Source organism: Mesoplodon mirus (genome assembly GCF_964341445.2).
Source record: "Mesoplodon mirus genome assembly, chromosome: 3".
NCBI classification, from domain to species: domain Eukaryota; kingdom Metazoa; phylum Chordata; class Mammalia; order Artiodactyla; family Ziphiidae; genus Mesoplodon; species Mesoplodon mirus.
The window spans coordinates 22,343,835-22,359,552 of NC_138978.1; the positions used below are offsets into that span (position 1 = coordinate 22,343,835).

Genomic DNA, 15,718 nt, shown 5'->3' on the forward strand with positions numbered 1-15,718 from the left:
AAAAAGTTGTATTTTAAAATATTCATCCACTTATTTACCATTCCCATTATTCTTCCTTCCTTCCTTTCTTTTTTTTTTACAGGAAAACAATACATTTATTAAGAGGCATGAAAATGCATAAACTCACTTATAAATAAATGCAGCATAATTTACCAAGTGAAAAAATAGCTAAAATCCATGGGTAAACTGGATTTTATCTTTGAAATGATTACATATTTTATCTCTAATAATTTCGCCCTCCATCATGATCTCTTAGTAGCAGCAATCTTACACTGACTATAGAAAAGCTGTTACCAGTGATTATCATATGGGAGGGAAATTTTTCAACAATTTTCTTTAGAAATGAACCAGTGCAAACAAATTCAGATTGTGAGGGATACAGCAAGACCTGGGGCTTATCTTCTGAAAAGTAGAAAATAAAAATCCCAAACATTCATTAAGAAATTAAAAAGCATATTACATTTTTTAAAAAAAAATTTATTTATTTTATTTTTATTTATTTTTGGCTGTGTTGGGTCTTTGTTGCTGCAGGCAGGCTTTCTCTAGTTGCGGTGAGCGGGGCCCACTCTTCATTGTGGTGGCTTCTCTTGCTGCGGAGCACATGCTCCAGAGCGTAGGCTCAGTAGTTGTGGCTCACGGGCTTAGTCGCTCCGCGGCATGTGAGACCCTCCCGGACCAGGGCTTGAACCCGTGTCCTCTGCACTGGCAGGCGGACTCTTAACCGCTGCGCCACCAGGGAAGCCCAGCAAATTACATTTTTATCATTGAAAAATAACACATATGGACATTATAAAACATTCTTAACCAGTGATTGCAATAATTACATTTTAAAATGTTCATTCAAGTACTGGTGATCAATAAACATTCAAAGTCTCATTAAAAGTAACACTAGGCATAGATACATGTGAACAATGCTTCTTTTGATTTAACAACAACAAAAATCATGTCAACAGGAGACAAGTTACCCTTAAAATACTGTAAGTTGTTTTTTTTTTTTTTTGTCTGTAAATGATTTTCCACGGTCTGTATATTTTATTTGTGAGGAACCAATGAACATCTCACAATGGCTAATTAAGAAGTCCTTTCTATAAAATGAATCTCGATATCATAGAGATAAACATTCTAAAACACAAATTCAGCTTAAAAATAACAGTGCAGAATCAGTTTTCTTTGGTAAGAAATTGTTAATTCCTTACCATTGTTGGTTTGCTGTGGTGCAGACTCTATCAGAACACTTCTTTTACATTTACCAAAGAGCTATTTAATGAGCTGAAAAGACTTCATAAACTCTGGTACCACAATAGCAATGTAGAGCTTAAGTCAAAATTGTGCTGAAATCAACATCATTTCCTTCATTACTATTGTTAATGACTTCCTTCAAAAAGCTCCCTCCTAATTTTGGCCTGAGTCTCAGGCTTTAATAAAAGTTCCTTTATCTGTTTCACTTTGGACTGCAGACCCATCCTCTCTGAGCACAAAGCTTCATTAATTAAGTCCCGGATTCCAATAGGTTTCTGGCCTATGGGAAAAAAATTATATGATACATTTTATGTGCAAATGCCAATGAAAAACATTAAATATGGCACACCGACTTATCAAAAGAGGGTTAAAAAGAAACCTTTAAATGCTGCCCACATTTATAGAAAAGGTTGCATTTCACCAAAAATATATCATTTACATGAAACAAGATCACTGCATAGCAACAGCCCACATAGGACAAACGTGAAACATTATAGACTAACTATATGGATAATAATTTCAACAGTGATCATTTTAATCGTAGCACTCGTTAGCTCTGTGTGTGTTTTGGCCTCAGATAAAGTAGTCAAATGCCCTGCAAAGCAACAGAAATGGCAGTATTACATTTACAGCAAGGCCCCTTCCATGGCCTTTAATTTGAGTCCACGAGGCATAACGCAAAATCCTCTCTCCCACAGCCTCGGCTGAGGGCAAGTGAAACCGGTGCCATTCTTCCTTCATAAATTAATTTCCTCTGATAGTCCCAGCACTCCATTTCTCTTCTGTTGTGTTTCAGGAACGCAAACACATCAATCATGAAAGCATTAGGCAATCTCCACAGATTGGACAGGAGACACTTAAACAGCACAATGCAGCCCGCTGACTGGGCAGAGGGAGCAGGGATGCTTCTCACGATGCTTCTCACGGCGGGGCCCTGCCTGCCTTCGGGTCTCATTTCCTGTTATTGGCACTGTCAGTGCCCTCTTATCAGCCTCTTCAGTTTTCACAGAGTTCCCATCCCCTGGCTTGTTTTTTGTTTGTTTGTTTGTTTTGCGGTACGCGGGCCTCTCACTGTTGTGGCCTCTCCCGTTGCGGAGCACAGGCTCCGGACGCGCAGGCTCAGCGGCCATGGCTCACGGGCCCAGCCGCTCCGCGGCACGTGGGATCTTCCCGGACCGGGGCACGAACCCGTGTCCCCTGCATCGGCAGGCGGACTCTCAACCACTGCGCCACCAGGGAAGCCCACCCTGGCTTGTTTTTGTTCTGTGTTTCTTTCAGATACTGCTGGATACCCTTGAGCACCTCATTCTCTACCAGCCTCTTACTGAGCCTTACCAGTTCAGCATCATCAGGCTCACCTCCATTCTTATCACCTGCTAGTGTTGGAGGGTCTCCTGCAGAGGCAGGGGTCAGCTGTGGCTCACTGCAGGGACAAGGACACTGGCAGCAGAAGTTCTGGGAGGCACTCCCTGGCCTGAACCCTCCTGGAGTCCACCACCAGCCCCACCAAGGACCCTGTGGGTTCCAGTGCTGAGTCACCCCAGGCCAAACAACCAACAGGGAGGAACTCAGCCCCTCTTCCTTCCTTTCTATAGATTGAAATTTCCAATTGTTATCACTCCTTTTCAACCTACTTAATTTCCTTTAGAATTTCTTGTGGTGAGGGTCTGCTGGTGAAAAATCGGTTCAGCTTTGATTTATCAGAAAATATCTTGATTTCACCCTCAATTTTGAAAAATATTTTTACTAGATATAGAATTCTAGGTTGACTTTTCTTTTTCCTCCAGCCCTTTAAAGATGTAGTTCCATCATCTGCTAGCTTCCAATCCAATAAGAAATCAGTTGTCATTCTCATCATTGCTCCCCTATTTGCAATGCAGCTATTTTCTCTTGCTGCTTTAAATATTTTCTCTTTATTTTTGATTTTCAACAGTTTGATAATGATGTGCCTAGGTGTGGTTTTCTTTGACTTTCTCCTCCTTAACTTTTGTTGAGCTACCTGGATCTTTGGGTACTGTTTTTTAAACCAAATTTTTGGCTAGTATTTCTTCAAAAAATTATTTTTGCCCTATTATTTGTCTCCTTTCTTTGTGAGACCCCAATTCCTGAAATGTACCTGCCTAACAAAGCATGGTCAAAGTGATCTGTCAGTAATTTAACTGCCTGCTAGAATAAAACAACATTCTTCAGAGGAAGATAACAGAATACAGTTTCTATGACATATCATCCACAATGTCAAATATATAATAAAATTATTAGACATTCAACAAAACAGGAAACTGTGACCTGTAATAAAGAGAAAGATCAGTCAATATAAAGATACCCACAAATGACCCAGACATTGGAGTTCGCAGACAAAGAATTTGAGATAAAATTGATAAATTTGTTAGAGTCTACAGGAGAAGATCTACATAGTGATGAAGACATAGGAAATTTCAGGAGAGATTTGGAAACTATTAAAAAAAAAAAAGAAAGAAAGAATGGAAATCCCAAAACTGAAAATACAGTATCTGCAATCAAAAACACTTTGGATGTGATCAACATTAGGTTGGATACAACCAAGGAAATGATCAGTGAACTTAGAAACAGATCAATGGATGGGAGTTCCATGGTGACCTAGTGATTAGGATTCCGGGCTTTCACAGCTATGGCCTAGGTTCAATCCCTGGTCGGGGAACTGAAATCCTGCACGCTGTGTGGTGTGGCCAGGGGGAGAAAACAAAACAAAACAAAACAAAAAAATCAGATCAATGGATATCATCTCAACAAAGAGAATGAAAGACTGAAAATCAGGAACAAAAAAGAAAAACGAATTAATGCCCAAAGGGTAATAAAACCATAATCTTTGTGGCTACCTTTTCCGGTAAAATTTTTTTCTATTGCCATTGGGCAAAAAGCATTTGCATTGCTCTCAGTCTTCTACAAATTAACATCTAGGCTTTCAGAGTTTTTAAATGTTTTAATCAATAGTAAATAATAAATGAAATAAAAGTACACTCCTCTAAAAAATTGGATAATCACTGATAGGACCTGCTAGGCAATGCCCCAGAATATTAAAAAGAAATGCAATAATTCCTTTTAGCCTATTTCCAAATTCTGAAGTTTTTCTTAACAAGAGTTAAGCGCTAAGGCTTAAAAAGAGAGAAATGTAGCTTCTAATAACTTTCTCTTTCTTCTTTTCTTCTTTCTCTTCCTCTTCTCTCTCTCAAAGACTTCTAAAGTTTTGTATATACCAAGGACTATGCTAAACATTTTAGAAATATAAACTTATTTAATCATAGTAAAAGATAAATTGTCCCAAACTTGATCTAAGGAAAAATGCTTCTGTAGGATGTAATTCACAGCTTTCCTCTAGGAAAAACAAAAACAAAATTTCTGAGAAAATGTTTAAAACAAGTTTCTGATGAATTTTAATGGGATTAAGAGTTATTCTAGAAACTAGCTACTCACCTACCCAACTGACTTCTGAGAGTCTGAGCGTCTTCTATCAAGAGTCTAGAAATCCTTTTTTCTTTATCTATCAAACAATGATTGTCTATCCATTTTCTTTTTTCCATAATGGAGCAATTTTTTTAAAAAATCTTTTGGCCATGTGGGATCTTATTCCTCAACCAGTGATCGAACTTCACCCCCTGAATTGGAACCACAGAGTCTTAACCACTGGGAAGTCCCTGGAGCAAATTTTTTTATTTGGCCCACTAAAAAGCCTTTTCCCTTGGAACAAGATTATAATAAAATTTGACATATGCTATTAACTAAATTATCTATAAAATCTAATTTTCTTTAGCAACCCTCATAACAACCCAAGAGATCTAAATAGGACTCAACCCTTCTTTCCCACCCAATTTTTGTGGATCAAAGCTTCAAACACTTCCCTTTCCCAGGAAGATGGCATCACAAGTCAGAAGTTTATGGTAGACACAATACACATGTTTGGATTCACAAATGTCCATGGTCGGGGGTGGGGGGGGAAGTGATCTGCCTTCAGTTCACACCAGAGTGATCACAGAGGACCATCTATCAATGTGGTAGAACATTTCTAGAGGTTCAGATATCCTGGAGAAATAACCTTGGACTTCAAGGCAACCTTTGTAAGCAGATTAGGTTAGGGGGTTCCTGGAGAAAGAGAACCAGGAATGGCTTTCTCAACATAAGAGAACCCATTTTGGCCTAAGCTATTTTGTGATCTAAGCCTGGCTGCAATGCTTGCCCTTGAACAGGTCTCAGTGATTAATGATCTTAAGGTAGGGAATGCAGAAACAAGGGAGGAGCAGTCAAGAAACAATAGTACTGCCTTGGGGCAGGGTCCTGGTTCCTCAAGAGATATATATAGTAATATATCTTTGAGTTCTGCAGCAAATAAGGTCCCCACCCACATGGAGGATGGATGATGTTGATCCTCCTGACTTTAATCAACTAAAGCTTGGACTCTGTCAACCTTTGCCCCAATTCTATGCTGAGTTCTCCTCTGCTCAATCCCCCTCATGAATATGAATATACCTTTAGCTTAAAACTTCCCCAGTTTTGACGGTGACGGTTCTAACTTCATAAGGTTGGTGTAAGGATTAAATAAATTCATGTAAAATACTTAGAACAGCTCTGACATATGCTAAAAACTCAATAAATGTGAGCTGTTACCACCATCATCGTTATTCTTGGTATTATTATCATTGTTACAAACTTGTCCTAGACGATCTTAAAAGATGTGCATAAGTGCTTGCGGAAAGAGTAGCTTTCACCCTAACTTGGGTTTATATTCTGTCCGTAGTGTTAAAGAATTTCAGATGAACCCCGTAGACATTTGTTATATGGCATCTATACTATACAACTGATAACATTTTTTAACTATATAGATATTTTCTTTATGTGATTAAACATGCAAATATCTGGTTCACCTATTAAAAAACAAACAAACAAACAAAAAACTTCCCCAATTTTGCTGTTTCGGGAGCCACTGCTTCAGGAAAGATCCCCAGTGTTCTCCTTACTTGCTGCAAGTAATAATAAATCCCTCCTTCTCCCAATCTTTGGCTTGGTTGTGTCTATTGGCTTGACACCCACCAAGAGGCAAACCCAGTTTGGGGGTAATATTCCCAGAAACAAGACTGTCAAATGGAGCTCAGACTTGAGACACCAGTTCTTAGAGAGCTGACAGTGATGCCCCAAACTTTACAAGACCAGACCCTGATAAACTAGGTCCTGAAGAATAGCAGGTAACCCTCCTTATCAGGAAAATCCAGAGGCAGCTTGGGCTTCTGGCAGGTCAAATTGGGGACCGCTTTATTCCTACTGTTCCTCATTTCTTGCATTTCCCACAGCTAGCAATGGTCCTTGTCAGTGACCAACAGCAGGTTGCCCCAAACTTTGCGGGGCTGTGGTTATATAAGCAGATAGGGTAGGGGGTCCCTGGAGAAACAGAACGAAGCATGGCTTTCTTGACATAAGAGAAGCCATTTTTGGCCTAAGCCATTTGTGATCTAATCCTGGCTACAATACTTGCCCTTGAACAGGTCTCAGTAATTAATGATCTTAAGGGAACAAAAGAATGCAGAAACATTACCTGCTATCTGGCAAGAGAAGTAACAGTAACAAAGGTAACATATCAGTTGTGAAAACATATCAGTTGTGAAAACTTCCGGTTATCTTTCAGTGGTAAAGGTTAGCCTGAAGCACTCAACCACCAGATCAACCAGAACCTAAGGGACGATGATGTTGACCTTTTCTGACCCTGGTGACTTCAATCAACTAAAGTTTAGACTCTGTCAACTGTCCAAGCTCCTTCATAAATATGCATGTACCCTCAGCTTAAAACTTCCCCAATTTTACTGTTCTGGGAGATGCTGCTTTAGGAAAGATCCCCAGTGTGTTCTCCTTACTTGCTGCAAGTAATAAATCCTTTCTTCTCCTGATCTTTGGCTTGGTTGTGTCTTTTGGCTCTATACTCACGAAGAGGTGGACACAGTTTTCCAGTCACAACTGAAGGGGGTATTTGGCAGTGGTCTGCAACTGTGAGGGGTCCATTATCTGGGTCAGAGGCCCCCAGTCTTCTCTGAGGTTTGAGACAGGGGGCTTTGATGGCTCCACAGTCCCCCCAGAGCCACTCTGGAGAAATTATGTTTACTCCACAAGAAGAGAAAGCTGTGGGAGGGTGAGGGTTGGACTATATGTAGAAGGAGCCTCTGGAGGACATAATAAGCATTGACCTTTCCTTGTGGAGCTCTGCAAAGATTTACCAGGGGAAAACTGGTAATGGGACATAAATTACCCTGAGAGTCTAAAGCAGAGGATTCTGGCTTTAAGAATCAGCTCTCAGGGTCGTAGTGAAAAATCAAAACGGCGTTTCCCGAAGTAAGATTCCCTATCAGAATTTCCTGGGGATGTTTATTCAAAATGCAGATTCCTGCCTTCCACACAGATAGTAACTCTGGGGGTGAGGCCCAAGAATCTACATTTTTTTAATCAGGCTGCCCAGATTCACCATCTTGAGGAGCTTGGGGTGAAGCAGGAAGAACAGTCCAGGTGTGTCTCTTAAATGTTCAGGGGAAATAAAAATTAAGCCTCTAGGAAAGAACAACTCTAGGGTGTCAAACCACAGAGTGTCTGTGCAGTGAATTGTTTTGTATTCACTTAGTTGTCTTTAATATAAGAAATAGAAACAAACCAGAGGTAGCCTTTTAAAAATTTTATATTTTTATTATAGGATTATTTAATACAACAAAATACTTTCCAACATAAAATGTCTAATCTACCTATTCTAGACTAACATTTCTATTAATTCACTTTACATTTACACATACTTCTTTGGCGTGAGGTTGAAGACCATAACATCTCAACCTATATTGGGTGCCTGTGATGGTCCATGAGTTGCCTTGCAGGTATGGAAGCTCCTCACCCTTTTTCCAGCTGCTGCCTGGACCTTAGGAGACTGGAGGAATGACAGGCACTCCTACCGTGGGAGTAGGTGTCTAGATATGATTAGTGCACATGCTGGCTCTACTACCCCCACTCATCTGCTTGTAGGTTCGTTTAAGTTAGACAATCCTGATTTGTTGATGACATGGTGACCCTCCTTGGGATGTAAGCAATGGGTCAAGTCATAATTCATACACTCTACAGCTGGCCTAAATGTCTTTATCCATTGCCCATGGGTCACTGGACCACAACCCCTCAGGCATTCCCCAAGGCGGAAAGGGAAGGTGTGTGATCCAAATTTATAGTTGCTGACTTCCCTGTGTCTGGTTTCTAGCCAGCCCTACATTTACAAGACAATGTGATAAGGACCCTGCCCAGCTAGGGAATTTGGGTATGGGGGATAAAGAGAAAAAAGATAGACCTCTTAGAATGACAGGAGTTGTGGCTCATTTTAAATGAAGTCAAGAATGATTTGCATCACTGACCACTTATGGCCACCACTGCCAGAAGAGTTCTGAGCCCAAAGGTGAAGAAAGTTGAGCCAGGCCTCTCTGGCTTTCCCTTCCTCTCACCTGGGTGAGACTGGGAGGCATTCACTGACCAGACTGAGGAGGTTTGTTTGCCTACTGAATGACCAGTAGGATAAGGTCTGTCTACATTCCCTCCCTCAGTGTCAAGTCGTTTGTAATGTTGAGGTCTCAGCCCTCAGCAGATAAACCAAACCCTGAACTTGAGTTCTGTTATACGCTGGCTGTGTGATTTTCAGCAACTAACTTCTCCTTCCTCGGTCTCACTTTACTCATCTCTAGAATGGGGATAATATCTCTGCATTAGCTTGTGAGCACTGCTCCAACAAAGTAACACAGGCTGGTTGATTTAAACAACAGAAATTTATTTTCTTGAATTCTGGAGGCTAGAAGTCTGAGATCAAGGTGTTGGCAGGGCTGGTTTCTTCTGAAACCTCTATCCTTGGCGTGTAGATGGCCACATGTTCTTCTTTCTATATGTGTCTGTGTCCTAATTTCCTCTTATAAGGGCATCAATCGTATTGGATTAAGGCCCACCTAACGACCTCATTTTAACTTAATTATCTTTTTAAAGACCCTGTCTCCAAATACAATCACATTATGAGGTACCCGGGGTTAGGACTCTAACATTGAATTTTGGGAGGACAAAATTCAGCCCATAACAACCTACTAGGTATTATTGTGAGGACTGAATTATCTAAGGCGTTTAAAGCATTAACATGAAGTCTGACATAGTATGCCCCACAAAACGGTAAATGCTATTATTTTGAGGTCCTACATAAAAGAAAGATACTGTCATCGAAAGACAAGAAAACATAGATGGGAAAGAGAATTCTCTTAATTATGGCTCCTATTTCCCATCTGATGGACACTTCTGTTGCTCTTCAAGCCCTTCTTTTAAAAATGTGCCGACACAATGTCTGAACATAGCATCTGTGGGGGACTTTCTAAGGGCTAGAAAGCAGACAGTTACAGTTTTCTTCTTTGCCTGTTGCTGTTCTCTTTCTGGCTTATAAGCTCTCTGAGGATTGTCTTAAACTTCCTTTGTATCTCTTACTATATCTAAGAATACCATGCTGAGCACAGAGTAAGGGCTCAGTAAAAAACAACAAATCAAACCATATGTCTTTGTGATAGTTGACTTATTTCTAGAAACAAGTCCTGGCCAAAGAGGTATGTTATCCTGAAAGGGTAGATCGCCATCTAGTGAGCCTTGCTATTAGACTAGGAAAGTGTGAGGTTTAGAAAACCCCAGGTTGCTACTTGTATATCTTTTACGTTAGATATTTATATATGCAAACACAAACAGAAATCTTCTTATAGTTTGACAGTTTGATCTATCATTGATAAATTCAACTCAACTTTTGTTTTCCTTTATTCCCAAAAGATTTCTTCATCAATCTCAAAATGAAACAAATTTACCAAACAAGCTATAGACTAAAATAATCTCATAACTGAGATAAAAATGACTGATGGATAAAAGCTGATACATTTTACTCTGGAAAGGGTCTTTGAGCACAGTGGTGAATGTATTTTCAGTAGGAGTGAGTCTAGAGGACAGGGACAATAGGCAACAAATGAAACCCCTATACCATTAACAGCAATCAACAAGCAATGAGGAAAAGCAGTAGAGGAAATGGAGCCTATACCTAAAGGATCAGCACCAAGGTTGGATGCCTATTAGCCTTTTGAAGTTCAGTTTGAGGACTTAAAGACCGGGTAGAGCAAAGAGCCACCCTGGGGATGGCTTCTTGGCTTTAAGGCCCATGTTGATCTGCACAGCATCAGAGTTTACAGGAGATGGTGTCTGCGAATACCTTCACTGCCAAGTACTGTAGTTCCCCACTGCACCTCTAGGGAGGAGCCTGCTCTGCCGCAGCAGATTTTTCAATGTGGACTTTTCCTTATAGAATCAATGGTTATATTTCAAAGACCAGACTCACTCATTGGTAGAAATGCTTTTGGTGACTGAGTCTTAGACTCTCACTCATACATTCATTCAACAAATATTTATGGACCTCCAAGAATGTGCTAGATACTGTTCAGACACTAAGGCTTTAATGGTGAACAAGATGGACAAGATTTTTGCCCTCATAGAGCTTTTTTTTTTTTTTTTTAAGAGGGCAAAGACAGTAAGCATGTAAACAAAATAGATAACAATGTCAGGTACTATGAAGAAAAAATAAAGCAAGGTAGGATGGATGGTGGCAAGGGTTCTGCTGTTTTCTGGAAGGCTGCTCAGGAAAGGCTCACCTGAGGAGGTGACATTTGAGTCACTTCTTAGTCTCTTTTGGCTTACCAACGTACAGACAAAAAACTGCCTTTTGAAACCTCACCTGTTCATCATTAGACTAGTGTCTGTAGTTCAGTGTGGCTGCAGTTTAGAAGTGAGACATGCCGTGGGGGTGGGGATGGTGCTGTGATGAACTGGGCGATTGGGATTGACATGTATATACTGATGTGTATAAAATTGATGACTAATAAGAACCTGCTGTATATAAAAAAAAGAAACCGACATCTATGTTGATAAAAGAAAACAAATGTCAAAAAGAAGAAGGGCGGACTTCCCTGGTGGCGCAGTGGTTGAGAGTCTGCCTGCCGATGCAGCGGACACGGGTTTGTGCCCCGGTCCGGGAGGATCCCACATGCCGCGGAGCGGCTGGGCCCATGAGCCATGGCCGCTGAGCCTGTGCATCCGGAGCCTGTGCTCCGCAACGGGAGAGGCCACAACAGTGAGAGGCCTGCATACCGCAAAAAAAAAAAAAAAAAAAAAAAAAAAAAGGGCAACCTGACTTTTCCATAAACCTACTACAAACTGTACCATGTGAGATATACAAAACAAATTGCTTCTGATACCATGTTTCTTCTCCTTTTGGCTTCTTAGTGTTGTGACAATACCAGGGAGATAGAGACTAGTTTGACTTTCAGAATCCTATGTAATTTTATTGGCCTCATGTTATTTATATAGATGTTGCTATCACAGAAATAGGTGATATTTAATTAAACCTTAAAGCAAAAAAACAAAAGAAGTGAGACATGGGGAGAGGGAGCAGATTAACTCAGGCGATGAGTCTGGAGAAGGGAGCAGTAGACAAATCATAAAGGACTTTGTAAGTCACAGTAACTAGTTTGGGCTTTATCTGGAGGACAACTGAGAAGCCACCGATGAGTTTTAAACAAGGGAGTGAAAGAATCAATATTATCATCTTGGAAAATCACTCTGGATATAGGATGGAGACATCAACCCTGAAGGCAGGGAAAATGGTTAATAGGTCAGTGCAACGATCCAGACAACAATCCAACTTGCCTGAATTCAAGAGGAAATGGGGCCAGAAGGAAGTTGACTGAGGTGAAAAGGCAAGATGTGATGGATATAGAGTGTGAAGAACGATGATAGGGAGAAGTGTGTGCTCACTCACTGAGAATGGGAAAAGGGAGGGTGAGACAGGTGACAGAAGATGGATTCAGTTTGAGGTGCCTACAGACATCCAAGCGAATGTCAGCAGGAAGTTGAAAATACAGGTCTGGGGCAGACCTGTGCCTGATACATACAGGTTTGAGAGACAAAAAGATAATTGAAACCAAGAGAGGACGGATAGGTCACCTTTTTTAGGGAAATGACAAAAGAGTAAATGACAGAGCCAGAAAGAAAAGCAGCATTTACAAGACTGGCAGCAAAAGAGCAGAAACAGTGAAGGAAGGATAAAACAGAATGACTAATCAGAACCATCGAGAATAGTAATAAGATGTGTATTGTGATTTGATAGTCCCATCTGGTTAACTGGCTTGTTATGTGGAAACCAGTTACTTCCCCATCTTTGACCCTCTGGCAAAGCTTTTGTTTGTTCAGCAAAATTTATTTGAGCCTGTACTATGTGCCAGACACTGTTCTAGGTGCTAGGGCCATATCAGTGTACAAAAAAGACAGACGCCCCGACTTTATGGAGCTTACATTCTAGTGTGGGGAACAGATAATAAACACATTTAAAATAGGTAAACAAATACTAGAAGGTGATAAATGCTATGGGGAAAAACAGAGTAGATTAAGTGACATCAGTGGGGGACTTCTTTGGTGGTCCAATGGTTTAGAATCCGCATTCCAATGCAGGGGACGCGGGTTCAATCCCTGGTCAGGGAACTAAGATCCCACGTGCCACGGGGCAACTAAGCCCGTGTGCGGCAACTACAGAGCTCACGCGCTTTGGAGCCCGCTCAACGCAACGAGAGAGAGAAGCCCGCGCACCGCAAGGAAGAGCCCCCGAGCCACAACAAAAAGATGGTGTGTGCCACAACTAAGACCCAATGCAGCCAAAAAAAAAAAAAAAAAAAAAAAAAAAAAGAGAGAGAGAGAGAGAGAGAGAGAGAGAGAGAGAGAGAGAGAGAGAGAGAGAGACATCAGGGTTGTAGAGAGAGTATGTGAGCAATTTCCAGTGGGGCAGTCAGGGTAGCCTCATTGAGTAGGTGATACTTGAGTAAAATCTTGAAATTTGCAGGTAGCTATCTGGGGGGAAGAGCAGAAGTTACCACTACAAAGGTCTTGAGGCAGGAGCTAGCTTAAGAAGTTCGAGCAGTGACCAGTGTTAGGGTACTAGATGAGATCAAAGAAGAGATAGGGGAGCATCAGGTCGGATTCCACTTTTGCTCTGAGAAAAATAAGGGACTATTAATAGGGAGGTTTTGAGCTTAAGAATGATACTCCTAAGGTTTCTAACGGGATCTCTCTGCTGCATTTAGAATAGATGCTGAGTGGCAAGGGCAGAAGTAGGGAGACCAGTTAGGAGTCCAGGGCGGAAGTTCAGGCCAAAGACGACAGTGCTTTGAAGCAGGATGATAGCAGAGCGGGTTCTTGACAGTTTGGAAGTGGGATATAAGCGGAGAGGAGTCAAGAACGAAACCAAGGCTTGTGTCTTAAAGAAAAGGAAAGATACTGCCATCAACCGAGGCAGGGAAGACTTTGGGAGGAGCGGGTCGGTTTTTGGCGGGGTGGAGGGTGTTCGGGAGACAGGAGGAGGAACCAGGAGCCGTCTATCCAAGTGGAAACGTCCAGGAGGACGTTGCCAATACACGTTTGAAGCTCGGGAGAGAGATCTGAACTGGAAATCTATGACGTTGTTAGGAGGCAGTTGGTATTTAAAACCACGAGAGTAAACACATAGTTTTAAGATGAGTGCTATGAACAAAAAGCAGGAAAGGGAGGCTAGAGTGTTTGCGTGTGTGTGTGTGTGTGTGTGTGTGTGTGTGTGGTGGGGGTATTTTACAAAAGATGGTCACAGAACGGTCACATGCTCCCTCTCAGAGAAAAAGAGAGCGCTTAGGGCAAGTCTGGCAGAAGGCATCCGAAGCCGGAGCCCTCGCAGCCGGAGCAGGGCGCTGGGGAGGCAGAGCTGGGCCACCGAGGCGGAGGCCGAGGGCCCCGAGGGCCCCGAGGCCTGGAGGCAGGCCGCTTCTCCGTCAGGCTCTGTCCGGGGGCCACGTTTCTCCTCAGCTTCCTGCCCGCTAGCGTGGGGACCCGGCAGCCGAAACCGAAATTCATCTAAACCACAGTTCCAGCTTCTCCCCAAAGCTAAGGAGTTGTACGGAGACGGGAGGGAAAGCCGAGAGAGCAGGGCCAGAATGCAGATTTCACTCATACTGCATAGCTCGACTACTTCAGGGCCGATCTCCGTAACTGGTAAACTCGTAAAAACAACACAGTCACAACTTTCATAACGACACGGGCGGCCCCACTAACGTCACTCTGAGGTAACAGCTTTTCTCTTCAATCGCTCTATGGGCCCCCCAGGGCGGGAGGCCTCCGCCACTACGGGAGGAAGGATGGATCAATTCACGCTCCGGGAACAAGGCCGACTGAGCGCCACAAAAGGAGTCGCAGGGCGGGGCGACGCGACGACACTCTCTCTCCGTCTCTTTCTTTCTGTCTCTGTCTCTCCGCCCCCCCCCCCCATTGGTTGCGATCGCGAGGCTTTCCTCCTGGACTGGACACTGGGGAGGCTCTGAGCCTGGTAGCAGCCCGCCTCCGTGGACGCGCGTGCGCACGCGTGCCGGGCGCTCGCCACACTGAGCAGGCGCGGCCTCGTGTCGGCTGGTGGGTCGGGTGGAGCGGCGCGCTCTGCGTCCCGGCGCTCCGCTTTCCCTGCCGGTCCCGCCCTCCGTCGCGGTGGCGCGGTGCACCTTGGGATAGGGAGCGATCTCCGAGCGAGGCAGCAAGATGGACGCGGGATTCTTCCGCGTAAGTGGGAACGCGGGGATCTGGGGTGAGGTGAGGGGCTTATCGGTAAGGCCCGGCAGGAGGCCTGAGTTCGGGACGGGGTAGCCAGCGAGCGGAAGCTTCCAAGATCCTAAGGATCCTTGATGCCAACGGACGCTCCCCTCTGCCCTGCGGCGGGGACCGGTGCGCCCCTGCGCAGTCTCCTCCTCCGGAATCGTCCCCCCCTACGCGGCGGCGACAGTCGCCGGAAAATGGCGGCGGGAATGGCCCGAAGCAGTACCTCGCCGCCCGCCCGCCTGCTTGGCGGGGCCTGCGGGCCGAGCCGCGCGCGTCGCCGGGTCCTGGGGCCTAGCGGACGCGCGAGGAGGAAGTCCCTGGGGGGAGGCCGGAGGGAAACCCTGAGGTGACCGGCGGCTGCAGGGTCCTGGGGAGGACGGGTTTGGGGGTACCGCCCCAGGAGAGCGTGGACCGGAAGCAGCGTTAAGCCGCTTTTCTTGAGAAAGCGGGCGCCGACCCCCCCCCCTTCCTGGTCTAAACCTTCGCGGAGGCTCGGGGTCAGAGTTCGCGGGAGCTCCCGCCCAATTTGATATCCCTTCAGGGAGGGGAACGCCGATAATTTGTGGTTAGAACGTTTGAATATGAGACTCTCCGGGCAGAGGGTGCAACAAAAAGTATGCGCGTGTATGGAGGCGGGGGAATGGGGTAGATCAACTCTTCTTCCCGCTCACCGTTCCTCACCCCTCACCCTCCCCGTTTGTTTTACTCTTTTGAAAGTCCGCTGGAGGAAAGTTGCTTCACTTGCAGACGGGGACGTTTTTTCGTCGTAGTTGGC

General features: G+C 43.8%; 1 protein-coding gene across 13 annotated transcripts in view; it reads left to right on the top strand.

Annotated features, from left to right (window-relative positions):
- The first annotated feature begins 14,760 nt into the window (after positions 1-14,760).
- The window catches only part of SRRM1 (serine and arginine repetitive matrix 1), a 29,219-nt gene continuing 28,261 nt past the window's right edge, over positions 14,761-15,718 (top strand). For 11 of the 13 annotated variants that reach the window (XM_082613044.1, XM_082613048.1, XM_082613045.1 and 8 more), the window contains exon 1: positions 14,761-14,907. In XM_082613044.1, the coding sequence (XP_082469170.1) occupies positions 14,887-14,907 (21 nt within the window). In that variant the 5' untranslated portion in view covers positions 14,761-14,886. The remainder of the gene's footprint in view (positions 14,908-15,718) is intronic. The other 2 variants (XM_082613039.1, XM_082613047.1) reach the window with 1 other exon arrangement.